Source organism: Hydra vulgaris, chromosome 02, assembly GCF_038396675.1.
Source record: "Hydra vulgaris chromosome 02, alternate assembly HydraT2T_AEP".
Lineage (NCBI taxonomy): Eukaryota > Metazoa > Cnidaria > Hydrozoa > Anthoathecata > Hydridae > Hydra > Hydra vulgaris.
The window spans coordinates 26630001-26643543 of NC_088921.1; the positions used below are offsets into that span (position 1 = coordinate 26630001).

General features: G+C 25.9%; 1 protein-coding gene across 1 annotated transcript in view; it reads right to left on the bottom strand.

Annotated features, from left to right (window-relative positions):
• LOC101237477 (E3 ubiquitin-protein ligase UBR4) overlaps window positions 1-13543 on the bottom strand; it is a 126183-nt gene that overhangs the window by 38900 nt on the left and 73740 nt on the right. The window contains exons 43-57 of the mRNA XM_065790452.1: window positions 10966-11177; window positions 10617-10724; window positions 10272-10403; window positions 9027-9143; window positions 8816-8911; window positions 8622-8693; window positions 7011-7082; window positions 6852-6899; window positions 6668-6753; window positions 5645-5729; window positions 4855-4933; window positions 4638-4769; window positions 4352-4493; window positions 3561-3699; window positions 3234-3319 (exon numbers count right to left, since the gene is read on the bottom strand). Coding sequence (XP_065646524.1) covers window positions 3234-3319; window positions 3561-3699; window positions 4352-4493; window positions 4638-4769; window positions 4855-4933; window positions 5645-5729; window positions 6668-6753; window positions 6852-6899; window positions 7011-7082; window positions 8622-8693; window positions 8816-8911; window positions 9027-9143; window positions 10272-10403; window positions 10617-10724; window positions 10966-11177 — 1606 coding nt within the window. The remainder of the gene's footprint in view (window positions 1-3233; window positions 3320-3560; window positions 3700-4351; window positions 4494-4637; window positions 4770-4854; window positions 4934-5644; window positions 5730-6667; window positions 6754-6851; window positions 6900-7010; window positions 7083-8621; window positions 8694-8815; window positions 8912-9026; window positions 9144-10271; window positions 10404-10616; window positions 10725-10965; window positions 11178-13543) is intronic.

Genomic DNA, 13543 nt, shown 5'->3' on the forward strand with positions numbered 1-13543 from the left:
CAACATAAGTAATCCCAAATTTTAATTGAAGTAGAAAAGCATCTAGAAAAATAGAGTGGATATTTAAGTATTATTTATGACGTATTAAAGAACTTAAACAACTTCATAAAAACATACTTTATAAAAAGTTAAGCATTACGAAAAAAGCCTCTAATGGTCCGTAAAAGCGCGCGTTAATTTTAAAATCAACCAAAAAAAACTCTTTTTTGGTTGATTTTCAAATTAGCGCGCGTTTTTACGGACTGTTCGTAACGTTTCATAATGCAAACCCTTTTATAAAGAATGTTTTTATAAAGTTGTTTAAGTGTATTGTAGAAGTTCATGAAGTTTTTAATAATATTTGATTATCCACTTCATTTTTTCAGATGTTTTTTTACTTTGATTAAAGTTTGGAATTACTAATGTTGTTTGAACAGTGAATGAACTTTAAAAGTCATAAGTGCTTTATAAAAATAATAATACTATTATAGTTTTATTACTTATATAATGCAGTTAGTGACTGGATTGTTATTACATTTGTAATCGTAAGTTTATTGTTTTATTTTGTTTTGTTTTTTATAACTTTTTAGCTAACATATAATAATTCGCTCCTTAAAAACAAAGAAAAACGGCTTTGCATAAACTAAAGTTTTAAAGACCAGATATTTTTCCAGATTTTGTAAATCGCGATAGCTTATTCAACCTTTGCAAGGGTAGAAATTTTCTTTTTTTTAAAAAAAAAATTTTTGTTTTTGACTATCCAAAATGTTTTATTCATGTTTAAAACTTGTGATACTAGTTATGTGTGTTTGCTAAAGTTTCTGGTCTAATCTATTCTTAGTTTTTGTTTTTTATTTACTAGTGTAAAATTTTACAAATCAACATGCCAAGGAAATGTGTAAATTTAGTGGACAATTTTTGTTACATTTGTGGTGAAATAACATTTTCCTCACAGAAAAGAACCATGACACCTTTTGTGCAGACTGCTTACCAGCATTACTTCGATATGAAGGTAGGGGACTAGGATAAATCATGGGCTCCACATATATGCTGTAGCTCTTGTCCGGTTACACTACGAGAATGGTTGAAAAATAAAAAAAGATCTTTGGCTTTTGCTGTTCCTATGGTATGGAGAGAGCCTAAAAACCATACAGATGACTGCTATTTCTGTTTGACCCCACCCATTAAAGCAGGTTTGTCAATGAAAAAAGTAGGAACAGTTAAATATCTGAATCTTCCATCTGCCATTCGACCTATTCCACATTCAGATAGTTTACCAGTTCCTACTCCACCACAAAGTTGTGAGTTAGAAGCAGAAAATGAAGTAGAAATAGAAGAAAACAAGCCTTCCACATCAAATGATCCTGATTTTGTGTTAACAGATGTTGTGCCACACAGATTGAGTCAAGCAGAATTAAGTGATCTTGTTCGAGATCTGGACTTGTCACAGGAAAAGGCAGAACTTCTAGGGTCAAGACTAAAGCAGTGGAATCTTCTCCAACTTGATGTCAAGGTTTCACATTACAGAAAACGGCAGCAAAATCTGCTTTCCTTTTTTGAGAAAAAAAATAATCTTGTTTGCATTGATGTTTTTGGATTAATGCATTGTCTTAATTTGAACTATGATCCAATTGAATGGAGATTATTCATAGACTCATCTAAGCTAAGCTTGAAAGCTGTATTACTGCACAATGGAAACCGTCTTACTTCTGTTCCTATTGGCCATGCAGTTCACATGAAAGAGACTTATATAAACATGAAAGTTCTCCTCAACTCAATTAATTACAATAAACACAAATGGAAAACTTGTGGTGATCTAAAAGTCATTGCTATACTTTTAGGAATGCAATTAGGGTATACTAAATACTGCTGCTTTTTGTGTATGTGGGACAGTAGAGACAGAAGTTCACATTATATAAAAGAAGACTGGTCTGCAAGAAATCTTAACACAGAAGAAAAAAATGTTATTGCTGAACCAATTGTGGATCCAAAAGATGTACTTCTTCCACCATTACATATTGAGTTGGGTTTGATGAAAAATTTCGTCAAAGGTATGAACAAAGAAGGACAGGCTTTTAGATATTTAAGAAATAAGTTTCCAAAAATAAGTGATGCAAAAGTTAAAGAGAATATTTTTGTTGGACCACAAATACGTCATCTTATGAAGGATCCTGCATTTGACGAAGTTTTGAAGGGGCCCAAAAAGGAAACTTGGGAAGCTCTTAAAGGAGTGATTTGTGGATTTTTAGGCAACAAACGAGATTATAACTACATTCAATTGGTAACAGTATTTCTGCAAAAATACCATCAACTTGAATGCAACATGTCCCTCAAGATTCATTTCCTCCACTCACATCTAGACTTCTTCCCCCCCCCCAATTGTGGAGCTGTTAGTGATGAACATGGGGAAAGGTTTCACCAAGTTATTTCTGTAATGGAAAAAAAATATCAGGGTCGTTGGAATGAGGCCATGCTTGCAGATTACTGTTGGTTTGTGTGTAGGGATGCTCCAGAACTAGTCTACAAAAGGAAACCCTAATAACTTGACGATCATGATTTCTTTGTTTAAAACTATTAGAATATATTTGCAATAAAAAAAACCAAATGTACTTTAAATGTTATTAGAATATGTAAATTATATGTCATATTTCTCTGTTGCAAATTAGCTGAAATAAAAATTTATTGCTATTGTTTATCTTTGTTGAGAATTGTATATCTCAAAAACTAGAGCTAATAAAAAATTTTCGTTGTCATTTTCTTTTTTCTCATCCCAAAATTAGTATAATTTGAATAAAATTGCTAAAGATACAAAAAAAAAAAATTTTTTTGTTGCCCAGTGTAATTTAAAGGTTTGTTATTTGCAAGTTTAAACTTAAAAAATACATTGATTTTATTAAAAATTCTTATCTTAAAACGAATACAGGTTCATTAACTTTTGAGCATTAAAAATTAATGTGTGTGTTTGGCTTATTTTGTGTGTGTTTGGCTTCAATTAAAAAGAACTATTACTCAGATGAAAATTTAAACAAAGAAAATAAAAACTTTGACTGTCTAAAAAAAACAATTGACCATTAATTCCATGTGTTAGCTGGTCAAATTGATCGCTTGCCTTCGATTGCGTGTGTGTGTGCGTGTGTGTATATATATATATATATATATATATATATATAATATATATATATATATATATATATATATATATATATATATATGTATATGAAAAATATCAAAAAATAAACAAAACAAAAAATTACCTATACAAACTAGCATTCGGGTGATTTATTAAAACTGAGTTAGCTTCATGTAACAGAGACATTGCCATTGTGACGTAATTATTAACCTAATATTAATATCATAATATATAAACATGTGTGGAACATGTGCGGGAACAAAATATATAAACATGTGTATTTTGTTTGAAACAATATAAAATATTGTTCCAAACAAAACAAATAAATATATAGTGCTAAAAAAAACTGCTTAGTATATGTTTATATTGTGTAGAATGGTTTACTGCAATAACATCAAGAAATTTATTTTGTAGTTTTAATTAAATAATCTTGATAAAATCAAAAACATACATTGCATCTCATAGTTTTAATTGTAAAAAAACCAAGTAGATCAGTAAATTGGGTAGCTCGATGCCCACAACTTGGTATAACATTCCACAATGTCCACATAAGTTCTGTTAAACCCACTTGTTGCTCTGCATCAATATTTCTTAAATAAAACAAAACTTTACAAAGTCTAACAAATTTCAACTTTTTGAAAAAAATACATACAAATATGAACATTATTAGTGTCAAATAACATTAAGTTGGGTGCCAATCAACAAATACTCAATAATTAAATATTTTAATTGGTAATTGTCAATGTCACTGACTTGAGTGTAGTAAAGTCAGCACTTTGACATTATATTGAAATAGGGAACTGGTGGAGGTTTCAGTACACACATCGAATGACTAAGGCTCAAGACCTTTAAAGATCAGACAGTTTCCTAATATTATGAAAAAAAGATTTTTTCTAAAGTATATCATGTTGGGTCATAAAAGCAGCGATATTATATAAAAATTAAAAAAAAATTATCATTTTATAAAAAAAAATAAAAAAAATTATAAGCAAAAAGTTTTGTAAAAATGCATATTTTTTATTTTTAGTTAAAAAATGTCATTTTCTAGGCAGTAAATCCAAATTAGGAATTTTTTTATAAAATGATAGTTTGAAAACTATATATATATATATATATATATATATATATATATATATATATATATATATATATATATATATATATATATATATATATATATATATATAACGAGAGAAAGAGAATCCCCAAACAAACTACACACATTAAAAAAATAAGACTTACATAAATATTGAATGAATTAGACTGTGAACTTTCCAACGCAACTGAGATGAATTTGATTCCAGTAAAAAACTCTTTATGAACAAAAAAATGATTGTGCCATAACAGCGAGAAAACACAAGTTTTACCAAGTCAACTGAAAGACCTTTTTTTAAAAAAAAAAACATTAAAAAAAACATTAGCTACCTTTTTTTTTTGTTGCAAAAACTATCATTAGCTATCATTTTTTTGTTGTTGCAAAAACTATCAATTATCAAAATATAGCAAAATGGTTATCAAAAAAACTTACTTTTGCTTTTGTTTTCTTTTTTATCGTCTTTATTCTGAGGTGAACTGAGAGCTATAAATATCAACTCAACTACCTTTGATGATATATGCTCATCCAATTGATAGCTGATTTCCATTAGAAATGGTAAAACTGCTAAATTTTATATAAATATAATTTTAAAAACTAAACAGAAGCATATAAAAACTTAAATACTGCTATTTATGATATTAGTACATACTATTTTCTTTCTTGCAAAACAATAACCAATTTTCATTTCTTGCAGTAGCAATGTCAATGCATGCACTAATTTGCTCAGTCTGATTAAAAAAATAAAAACAAAATTATTATAGAATAAAAATCAAACATAAATAAAAAAAAAAAAAAAAAAATCACAACCAATTACAATAACAAACTATCATGAATCAAAACAACAAATCATAATGAATTAAAATTTGTAATTTTGTGCCAATTTTTGTCACCCCTGGCGATGATGAATAGTAACAGATATTCAATAAATTCTGTGAAAATAATAAATTGCCAGCATTCCCTACATTTTTAAGCTGCAAATTAAATACAAATATATTTATATAGAGTATTTATATTCCATGTAACTCTAATTTATATATATATATATATATATATATATATATATATATATATGTATATATATCTATATATATAATAACATCGATTGATACATTGTCTTCTTTTTTTTTACAAAGATTTACAATTTAAAAATTAGGCCTGGACTAAACACAAGTTTGCAAATAGCCTGCTTTTGGAAATTCCATTACATAGTAAAAAAAAAAGCAAAAAAAAAACAACAAACATAATGAATATATGACAGCAACAAATTATCAGAAACTACAGGAAAGCATTGTGATCCATAAAAAAAAAAAAAAAAAAAAGCCAAAAACTACAACAAACTGTCATAAAATCACATAATAATATCATGAAACAACAAAAAATAATATCATTAAACAGCAAACTTGCATTAAACTAATAAATAATAACAAAAATAAGATTACAAGGGTTACTGTTTCTTCATAAGAAAGAGATATGTTTTTTGTGATATTTTCATTACCAGTTGTTCCAGTCATTTGCAACACTGATCTGTAATTAAAATGATGAAAATAAAATTTAAAATAAAATATTAAAAGAAATATAAAACCCTAAAATTTAAAAATTAAAACTAAATTTAAACTAGGTTTAGAAATAATTGTTGTTTAACTATCTATTATATTATATATTTATTTATCTATAATATTTATAAAATATAATAATAAATAAAATATTATTTATATAATAGTATAGACAGGTTTATTTAAACTAAATTTTTAAATGTATTTAGAGCAAAATGAAGCTGCAGAACAGTAGATATAATCAAAAGTTGTTGTTAGTTGATCAAATAAAAAAAATAAAAAAGTAACAGCTTGATAGAAATTAAATTTCAAAAAATGAAATGTCAAGTAAAACAACAAAAGATGTTATACACTACTTTAATAATTTCACAGTTACTTCCATGAATATATCATATATTTATATATGAAAATAGCATTATTTTCATAAATAAGTTTCATTATTTTCATATTCATTATCTTCATAAATAAATCACATTGATCTGCCAATATATAATCCAAGAACTTAGTATGAAACAGTTTGCTTACTTTAAACAAAAAATAGAGCTTTGTTAAACTTTCTTTACTAATTTTTGCAGAAATTAGTTAAAAATTCAAACAAACAAAAAAATAATTTTTAGAATCAAGATGCTGTTCACTTTAAACCTTTGTTTATTTTCTGTACTTATCATTGGATAGTATCAATACTATCCACAAATCACATCAAACATACCAAGTAATACAAATAATTGATACTTTTAATGTATAAATTTAATGAGCTTGTATGTAATGTATAAATTTAATGAAATTTACTTTTACCAAGCAAAATAAAAAAAATGTTGAAATTTTTATTAAACCAATTATTGCAGGAAAAAAAAAAAAATTCTTAAAAACTTTTTATATTCTTACAAAAAGAATTCAAATTTTTCTTACTTTAAGCATGCAAGGCGTGAGCGTATATTGTGGAGATCTTTGACAAAGCGATACTTTTCTTTAGTTCCACATAATGCCAACAATAACTTTTGTAACATTACAAATAATTAGATTAAGTTGCGTCATTAAGTCATTATATCAAACTTTTACATTTAAAAAAAAAAGGATGTTCCAAAAAGCTTACCTTTCTGACTTGTCTTCTAACAAATGGTGCATGTGATATCATCATATACTAAAAAAAGAGTTAATCTTGATTTTTCTTATTTTTCTTATTTTTTTCTTATAAATAACAACGAAATTCAATACATTAAAATAACATCAAACTTGACTCAATTTAAATTACCTCACACATTATAAACACCCAATCTTTACTAAAACAAACTTCTCTTGTATTAGAATCAATCAGTTTATGGATCTAAGAAAAAACAAACACTTTTAACTGAATGAAACTGAACATTCTTGGGTTCACAATAGACATATCACTTATCAGGAACATATATAAAAAGAAAATTTCGATACTAAGTTGCAGTAATTAAATTACATTGATCGGAGTAATAGATTAAAAAAAAATTAAAGTTAATAAATAAATTTAAAAATTAGGTGCTGTAAACTTGTTTAATGTTAAAAACTGTCATTTAATAACTAACCAAAAGCCAGATTTAAAAAAATGAAATAAAACTTATTACAAAACTCTTTAACAAATTATTTAACAAAATAAATGAAATTTAAAGATAATGGAATGTATGAAAAATTTGTTTTTTAAACGATTTTAAATATTCATTCATAGTAATGTTAACTTCTGTTAGTTGGCAATTAAGAACTAACTGTTTTTGATTATTATTTAATAATGAACAAAAGTAATATTTTTAGTCTTGATAGCAATATTGTAAACGTGCAAAATTAATTTTTGAATGAACTTTTGATCATTAGCTCGCTATTTTATTTTGCTTTCTGAAAAAGACAACAAAAAAAAAGAAGAAACAAAAAATTTTTCGGAAAGTTTTTGTTTCTCTTCATATTCTTTTCAACTTTAATAATAATAAAAAAAATAATTACAATAACTTAATTAAAGTTTCATCAAGTTTTAGTTGTTTTAAAACTTCAATTTTTATGTTTAAAAGAATCCATAGTAAATGTAACTATTTTAATGTATGCCATTTTTAATTCTATAAATTTATATATAATTTTTTAGTAATTATCTCTTTTATTTAAAAGGCACCTTAAAGCACTGCAAAAGTTATTAACCTTTAGTAAAATGTTAAATGAACAGAAATATTTAAATCAAAATGAAAATTAAAATAATTGTTGCCAATGTTGCCGGAAAAAAAAAAGATATTCCCAAATAAACTCTGGGCTTGTCATTGATAATATAGGTACCAATATACTATGTGAGATGAAAGATGAAACCAAATGGATACAAAAATATTGCAGTGTTATCTGCCTTGAGGTGGTAATGACTTGCAATTCTGTTTCTTGACTTAAAATTAAATGTGTAAAATAATTAAATATTGAATTGAATTAATTAATATTCCTATTTTAAATAATTAAAAAAAAAACTAACTGAAAGAATTAAGTAATTTCCTAAACAAATGCAAAATAAAATGCCCATTTTCACCTTTGCTTAAAAAACATTTTTTAATTTACTGAACTGTTGAATTGTTATACTTTTTTAACAGTTTTTTTTCTTCAAAAATAAACTTAAAATTTAAAAGTCAACTTAAAACATAAAAAAAAATCAACAAGATAATAAAGATAATAAGATAAACAGAAACCAGAAAAACAAGTTAAACACAGTGTTATTAAAAAACATAAAAGGAACTCTAAAAACTAAAGGAACCCAAATGTTTGATTTTTAAAAATAGCCAAATGATTATTTTAAACAAATTTCATATAATTTTTTGTTTAAATTTGTTTTTTGTTTAAAAATCTTGATTATCAAACATTTTCACCATACCTGATAAGGCATTCTTAAAACCATTTCTGAGACAAGTTGAGAGAATGATTCAAACAAATCCACAGCATGACTCTAAAAATTCAAATAAGAGAATGTGCAATAAAAATTGTCATCATCATCATAATTATCCTTACTTTCAATTATTATCAATCATCATCATCATCATTACATCATCATAATCATCTTTATATTACCTTAACATATTGTTCCATAAAAAAAGGCATCATATCTGGAGTGGGATGAAGTGCTTTAGCTTTTAATAACAAAGTTGTTTCAGTGGTGTTATCTTCCTACAAAATAAAAATTATTAAAAATAAAAGTAAACAAAGTTTAAAAACATTTGAAACATCAAGTACTTTTTAAATATTTTTGTTTTAGAATAATAACTGTACTTATTAACATTACCTCAGTAGAACTTTGAGATTTCCAATATGAAAGAAGACTTTTCAACAAACACAAACAGTATTCAACTAAACCTTGCTCTTGCAATACTCCTGCAACGTACTCATCAAATGAAGAACTCTAAATGTAAAGCAAAAAAAGGAACTAGTGAAAAAACTAATTAGCATAATGCTTAATAGTTTAAAAAAAAAAAAGTAAAGTGGGAGCAGACTTACCGTAGAACAAGCTTAATTATTGTTTATGGAGTTTAGTATCTATTACAGCTTAACACTGTCAGGTAATTGTATGACAAGCTTAACAAACAATACTTTATTAATGTATTCTAACAACTTTCGAGGTTCCGAGTTCGATCCCCACCACGTCCCTGGTAGTACCGCGCTCAACTTGTTTCTCCGGGCAGCGGCCTTGTTCGTCGAGGTTCGTGTTTTGGAGTTATAGAGTTGAGAGAGGGTTATAACCACTATTAAGTAGCCTCCTCATCTGTAGTGGCCTTCTTGGCCTTGAGGAGGTGAATAAAAAAAAAAAAAAAAAAAAAAAAAAACTCTTAAACTATTTTAAACAAATCATACATACTTTAATCTATCAATTGATGACCTAAAAGCTGCCACAAAGGTTTTTGGGATTTAAGACAATACTTTACAATTACCACAAAAGTTAACTAATTTAATAAATTGTTTGATTGATTTTTCAAATAAGTTTTTTAATTTCCCTATTTTTTAAAGAATTAAGACTCAGGGGATCATTAAAATCAATTAGGATACTCATTTTTTGAAATGTTTTTCTTAATTTTTGTTATACCCCTTTCTCAAGAAAATTTTGAAGAAATTTTTAAACTCAAGTATTTGGAGCGGAGAAGCAAGTCTTATATATAGTGAATATATTTACTGAACCATTAAATCTGTTGCATTTAAATCTTAATCCAGCAATAAACCTTTTATCAAACAGACAAACAAATAGAAAAACATAAATATCAAATATAAAAAGCTGTAAGTGACCTGACTAAAAAAGGCTATAGTGCCATAACAAAGAAGATAGTATCATAATGGACATATTTATATGGACACAACTGCAATTATACTGTGAGGTACTCATAAGCCCCACTTTCTTTTTCTATTCATAATTATAATATATAATAACTTTATTCTATCAGTTAAATATACTAATTTCAGTTTGATATTAACTATAGTGACAGTGGTTTTTTTTCCATAAATGATAATAAAAATAATAATCAGCTTGAAAAAAACTTACCATATTTACAGCATTATCGCCATCGTTTACTTGTTTATTAGCATTACACCGGGACATAAGAACACTCAAGAATCTCATTAACACAAGTTGCACCTCACTTGATGTTGTTCTTATTGGAGCATTTGAATCAGTCTAGTAGAAAAATAAAAAAAATACTTAACTATTGTATACTAATAATAACAATAACAATAATTGTAATAAATTATAACTTATTGTAATTATTATAAAAGTTGAAACATTTTATTTATTCAAATTTTATTATAAATAAATTATTAACAATTACTTTCAAAATAAAAAAAGAACAAAAGAGAACCCAATAAAAGACTTTGATAATAAAATAGAAACCTGAAGTTTTACATGAAGCGGATTTATACATGCTATTATGATCCTCCTTAAAGCAGCTTTATCTTCATCTCTCTCTACCATTAAATTTGAACATAACATTAACATGACCTAAAACAATGAACATATTATACATAACATATATTAACACTAATTTTTAACATATAATAACACAAACATTAATTTGTTTGAAAATCGTGAATACACAATTGAGTTGAAACACATGAATATATATTTGATTTAAAAAACAGGTATTTAATTTTAAAGCATAAAATATAAAAATATTTATATAATACGCTTTTTAAAAAAAAAAATTAATTTAAAAGTGTATGTTATCAAAAAAAAAACATACCTGTAAAAAAGGAATAGCTTGTAAACCATCTAATTCCAAAAGGTAAGGGATTTTTGCTTCAAATATTTCTAATAATTGAGACCAGAGAGCACTAAACTTTATGCCTAAGCTCCCACCCTCCAAAAGATTAGGTCCTTCAATATAATTAGGTGACTCTGATATGAAACCTTGACCATCTACTTGATCTGAATGTAGTTCTTCGATATTGTTATCTAAATCAAACAAATGCACAAATCTAGTTATTTGTGCTTTCAAAAAAATATGGTATAATAACACTATTGCATAGTTCAAAGAGTTAAAAGCTGTAGACATAAAAGAATTTATAATTCATAAAAATTTATTTGGTCACAAAAGATTGGTCAAAAACTGGTTGCAAAAAAATTGAACAGCCATAAAGACACAATTGCTTATAAAAGAATTGATCACTCATAAACATATAACTAGAACATAGATATAAAAATAAAACACCAAAAAAAAATTGTCAGAAAAACTTCACAGCAGGATTTAAAGCTAGTATTTATCTTTAAGTATTTATGTAAGTATCTATAATATTTATCTATACTAATAACGCTTTATCAATAATTCTATGGATCCTCTGCGTTAATCCTCTGATCAAAATTTAAATTAAAGATTAAAGGAATAATAAGAGTATTTTATTGATTTTCTATAGCAAAATTGTTCAGGATTGCACAAATGATTCTTGGAAATAAGTTATCTCAAGATAAACTATTATGGTAGTTGACTAGTGGTTGTTTCAAGGTATATTTTAACAAAGTTAAATTTTTAGGAATTTATAAATACTTTACTAATAATTTTTATTAAGAAAATGAGAAAATAAAGAAACATTTTAGCAAGATTTTATTAAAAATTTGTAACAAATCATTTAAATCAAGAATATTAAAGACATATTTCAATTAACTCAACAAGTCAATTTTCTAAACAATGATTGCTTGTTTGCTGTGTTAGCCTGCTGATAATGGTGACTCCAGAATTGGTAAAGTCATACTCAACCTTTTCTGCTAATGATAAAATATCACATATCTGACTAAAACACTGATCAATTATCCCCAGTCAACAAAATTTACTGTTGATTCAATGCATATAGCTTCATAAAATTCATTTGCCATTTTGAATAATAACTTGTTTTGCATATTGTTGTGCTATCCTTTTCAAAGTTCCTTCATCAATTACTCCTTTTTCTGTGGGCTGTAACAAAAAATTCCTATTGGAAGTTGGAATATTAAAAGTCAACAACACTTTGTTGCCTTTTAATATTTCGACTTTTAATAGAATATTAAAGTTGACAATACTTTAAATTTCAAAATGTTACTTTGTGTATGTTTAAATTGGTTGCGTAAGCAAGACGTGTTTTGAATCACTCAAAAATATATATAAAAGATATAGACATTGAACCCTTTAAGGAGATACCTGTTAAAATAAATGTATTTTCAAGAAAAACTTCTGTATCTTTTGCTATGATTATTTTTATCTGTTATATAAGCAATTATTATCTCAACACATAACGACTCACATTCTGCATTGTTTAGATTGAGGTAGTTATGTTAGAAAGTTATTTGAGATAATTTTGATGACTACAACTATAGTTTTGACTAAAATTAAAATTGTGTTCACCATTCATAATATAATTTTTTTTGGTGAAAATAAACAGACGCTTGGTGATGTTCAACTAAATGGTCAATCTGAAATCAAGGTAATGCTTTTAAAAACTCTGTTGGGAAGACGGGGGCTAGTTGCAACAAAATTTTAAAAATCTGCATTTATCTCTGACAACTTTCTTTTTTTTTTTCAAATTTTTATCAAGGTTATAAAATAGATCTTAGTGACGTAGTAAACCAAAATTGATAAATATAATATAAAACTTAGTTGTTCCACAATAGTGAAACAAAAAATGTTGCAACTTACCCCGCATCAAGTTTGCATCAAGTTGCAACACAACACTTTAAAAGTATAAGCTTCGCAGAGTCAAAAGAAAAATTACAAGTTAATCTGTAACTACTTTTTGGCAACAAAAAATTATATTATTACATTAAAGGAAAGTATTTTCATTGAGTTGCAATACTTTTATTATGCGAGACTTTAAATACACCTAACTTCTTTAGTAAATTGATAACTGTATTCAAGGATTTCAGAGACAGAAAAAATTAAACAAGAAGGATTATTATTTAAACTAATTTATTTATTTTAATTCTAAAGTGTTTCTGAAAAAAAGTATTCTCTCAGTCAATAGACAATGAATATGTTGAGAAAAAAGCTTATAAAAGGTTTAGGATACTTAAGTTCTGTTTTTAGAATATAAAAACGCAATAACAATTTATTTGAAAAAAATCAATTTGTTAAAAAATAAAACAAATGTTTAATACAATTTCATAAAAACAAACAAAAATTAAACTTTTGAAATTTCAAATTTATTACTGTAGCTTTTTATAGCTGACGTGATATAATTATAGTTATATAATGTAAAAAAAATTTAGGAATAATATATAAAAACCATTGTTGCAACTTACCCCTGTTGCAACTAGCCCCGGTCTCCCCTATATGTCGTATACAAAGACGGTTT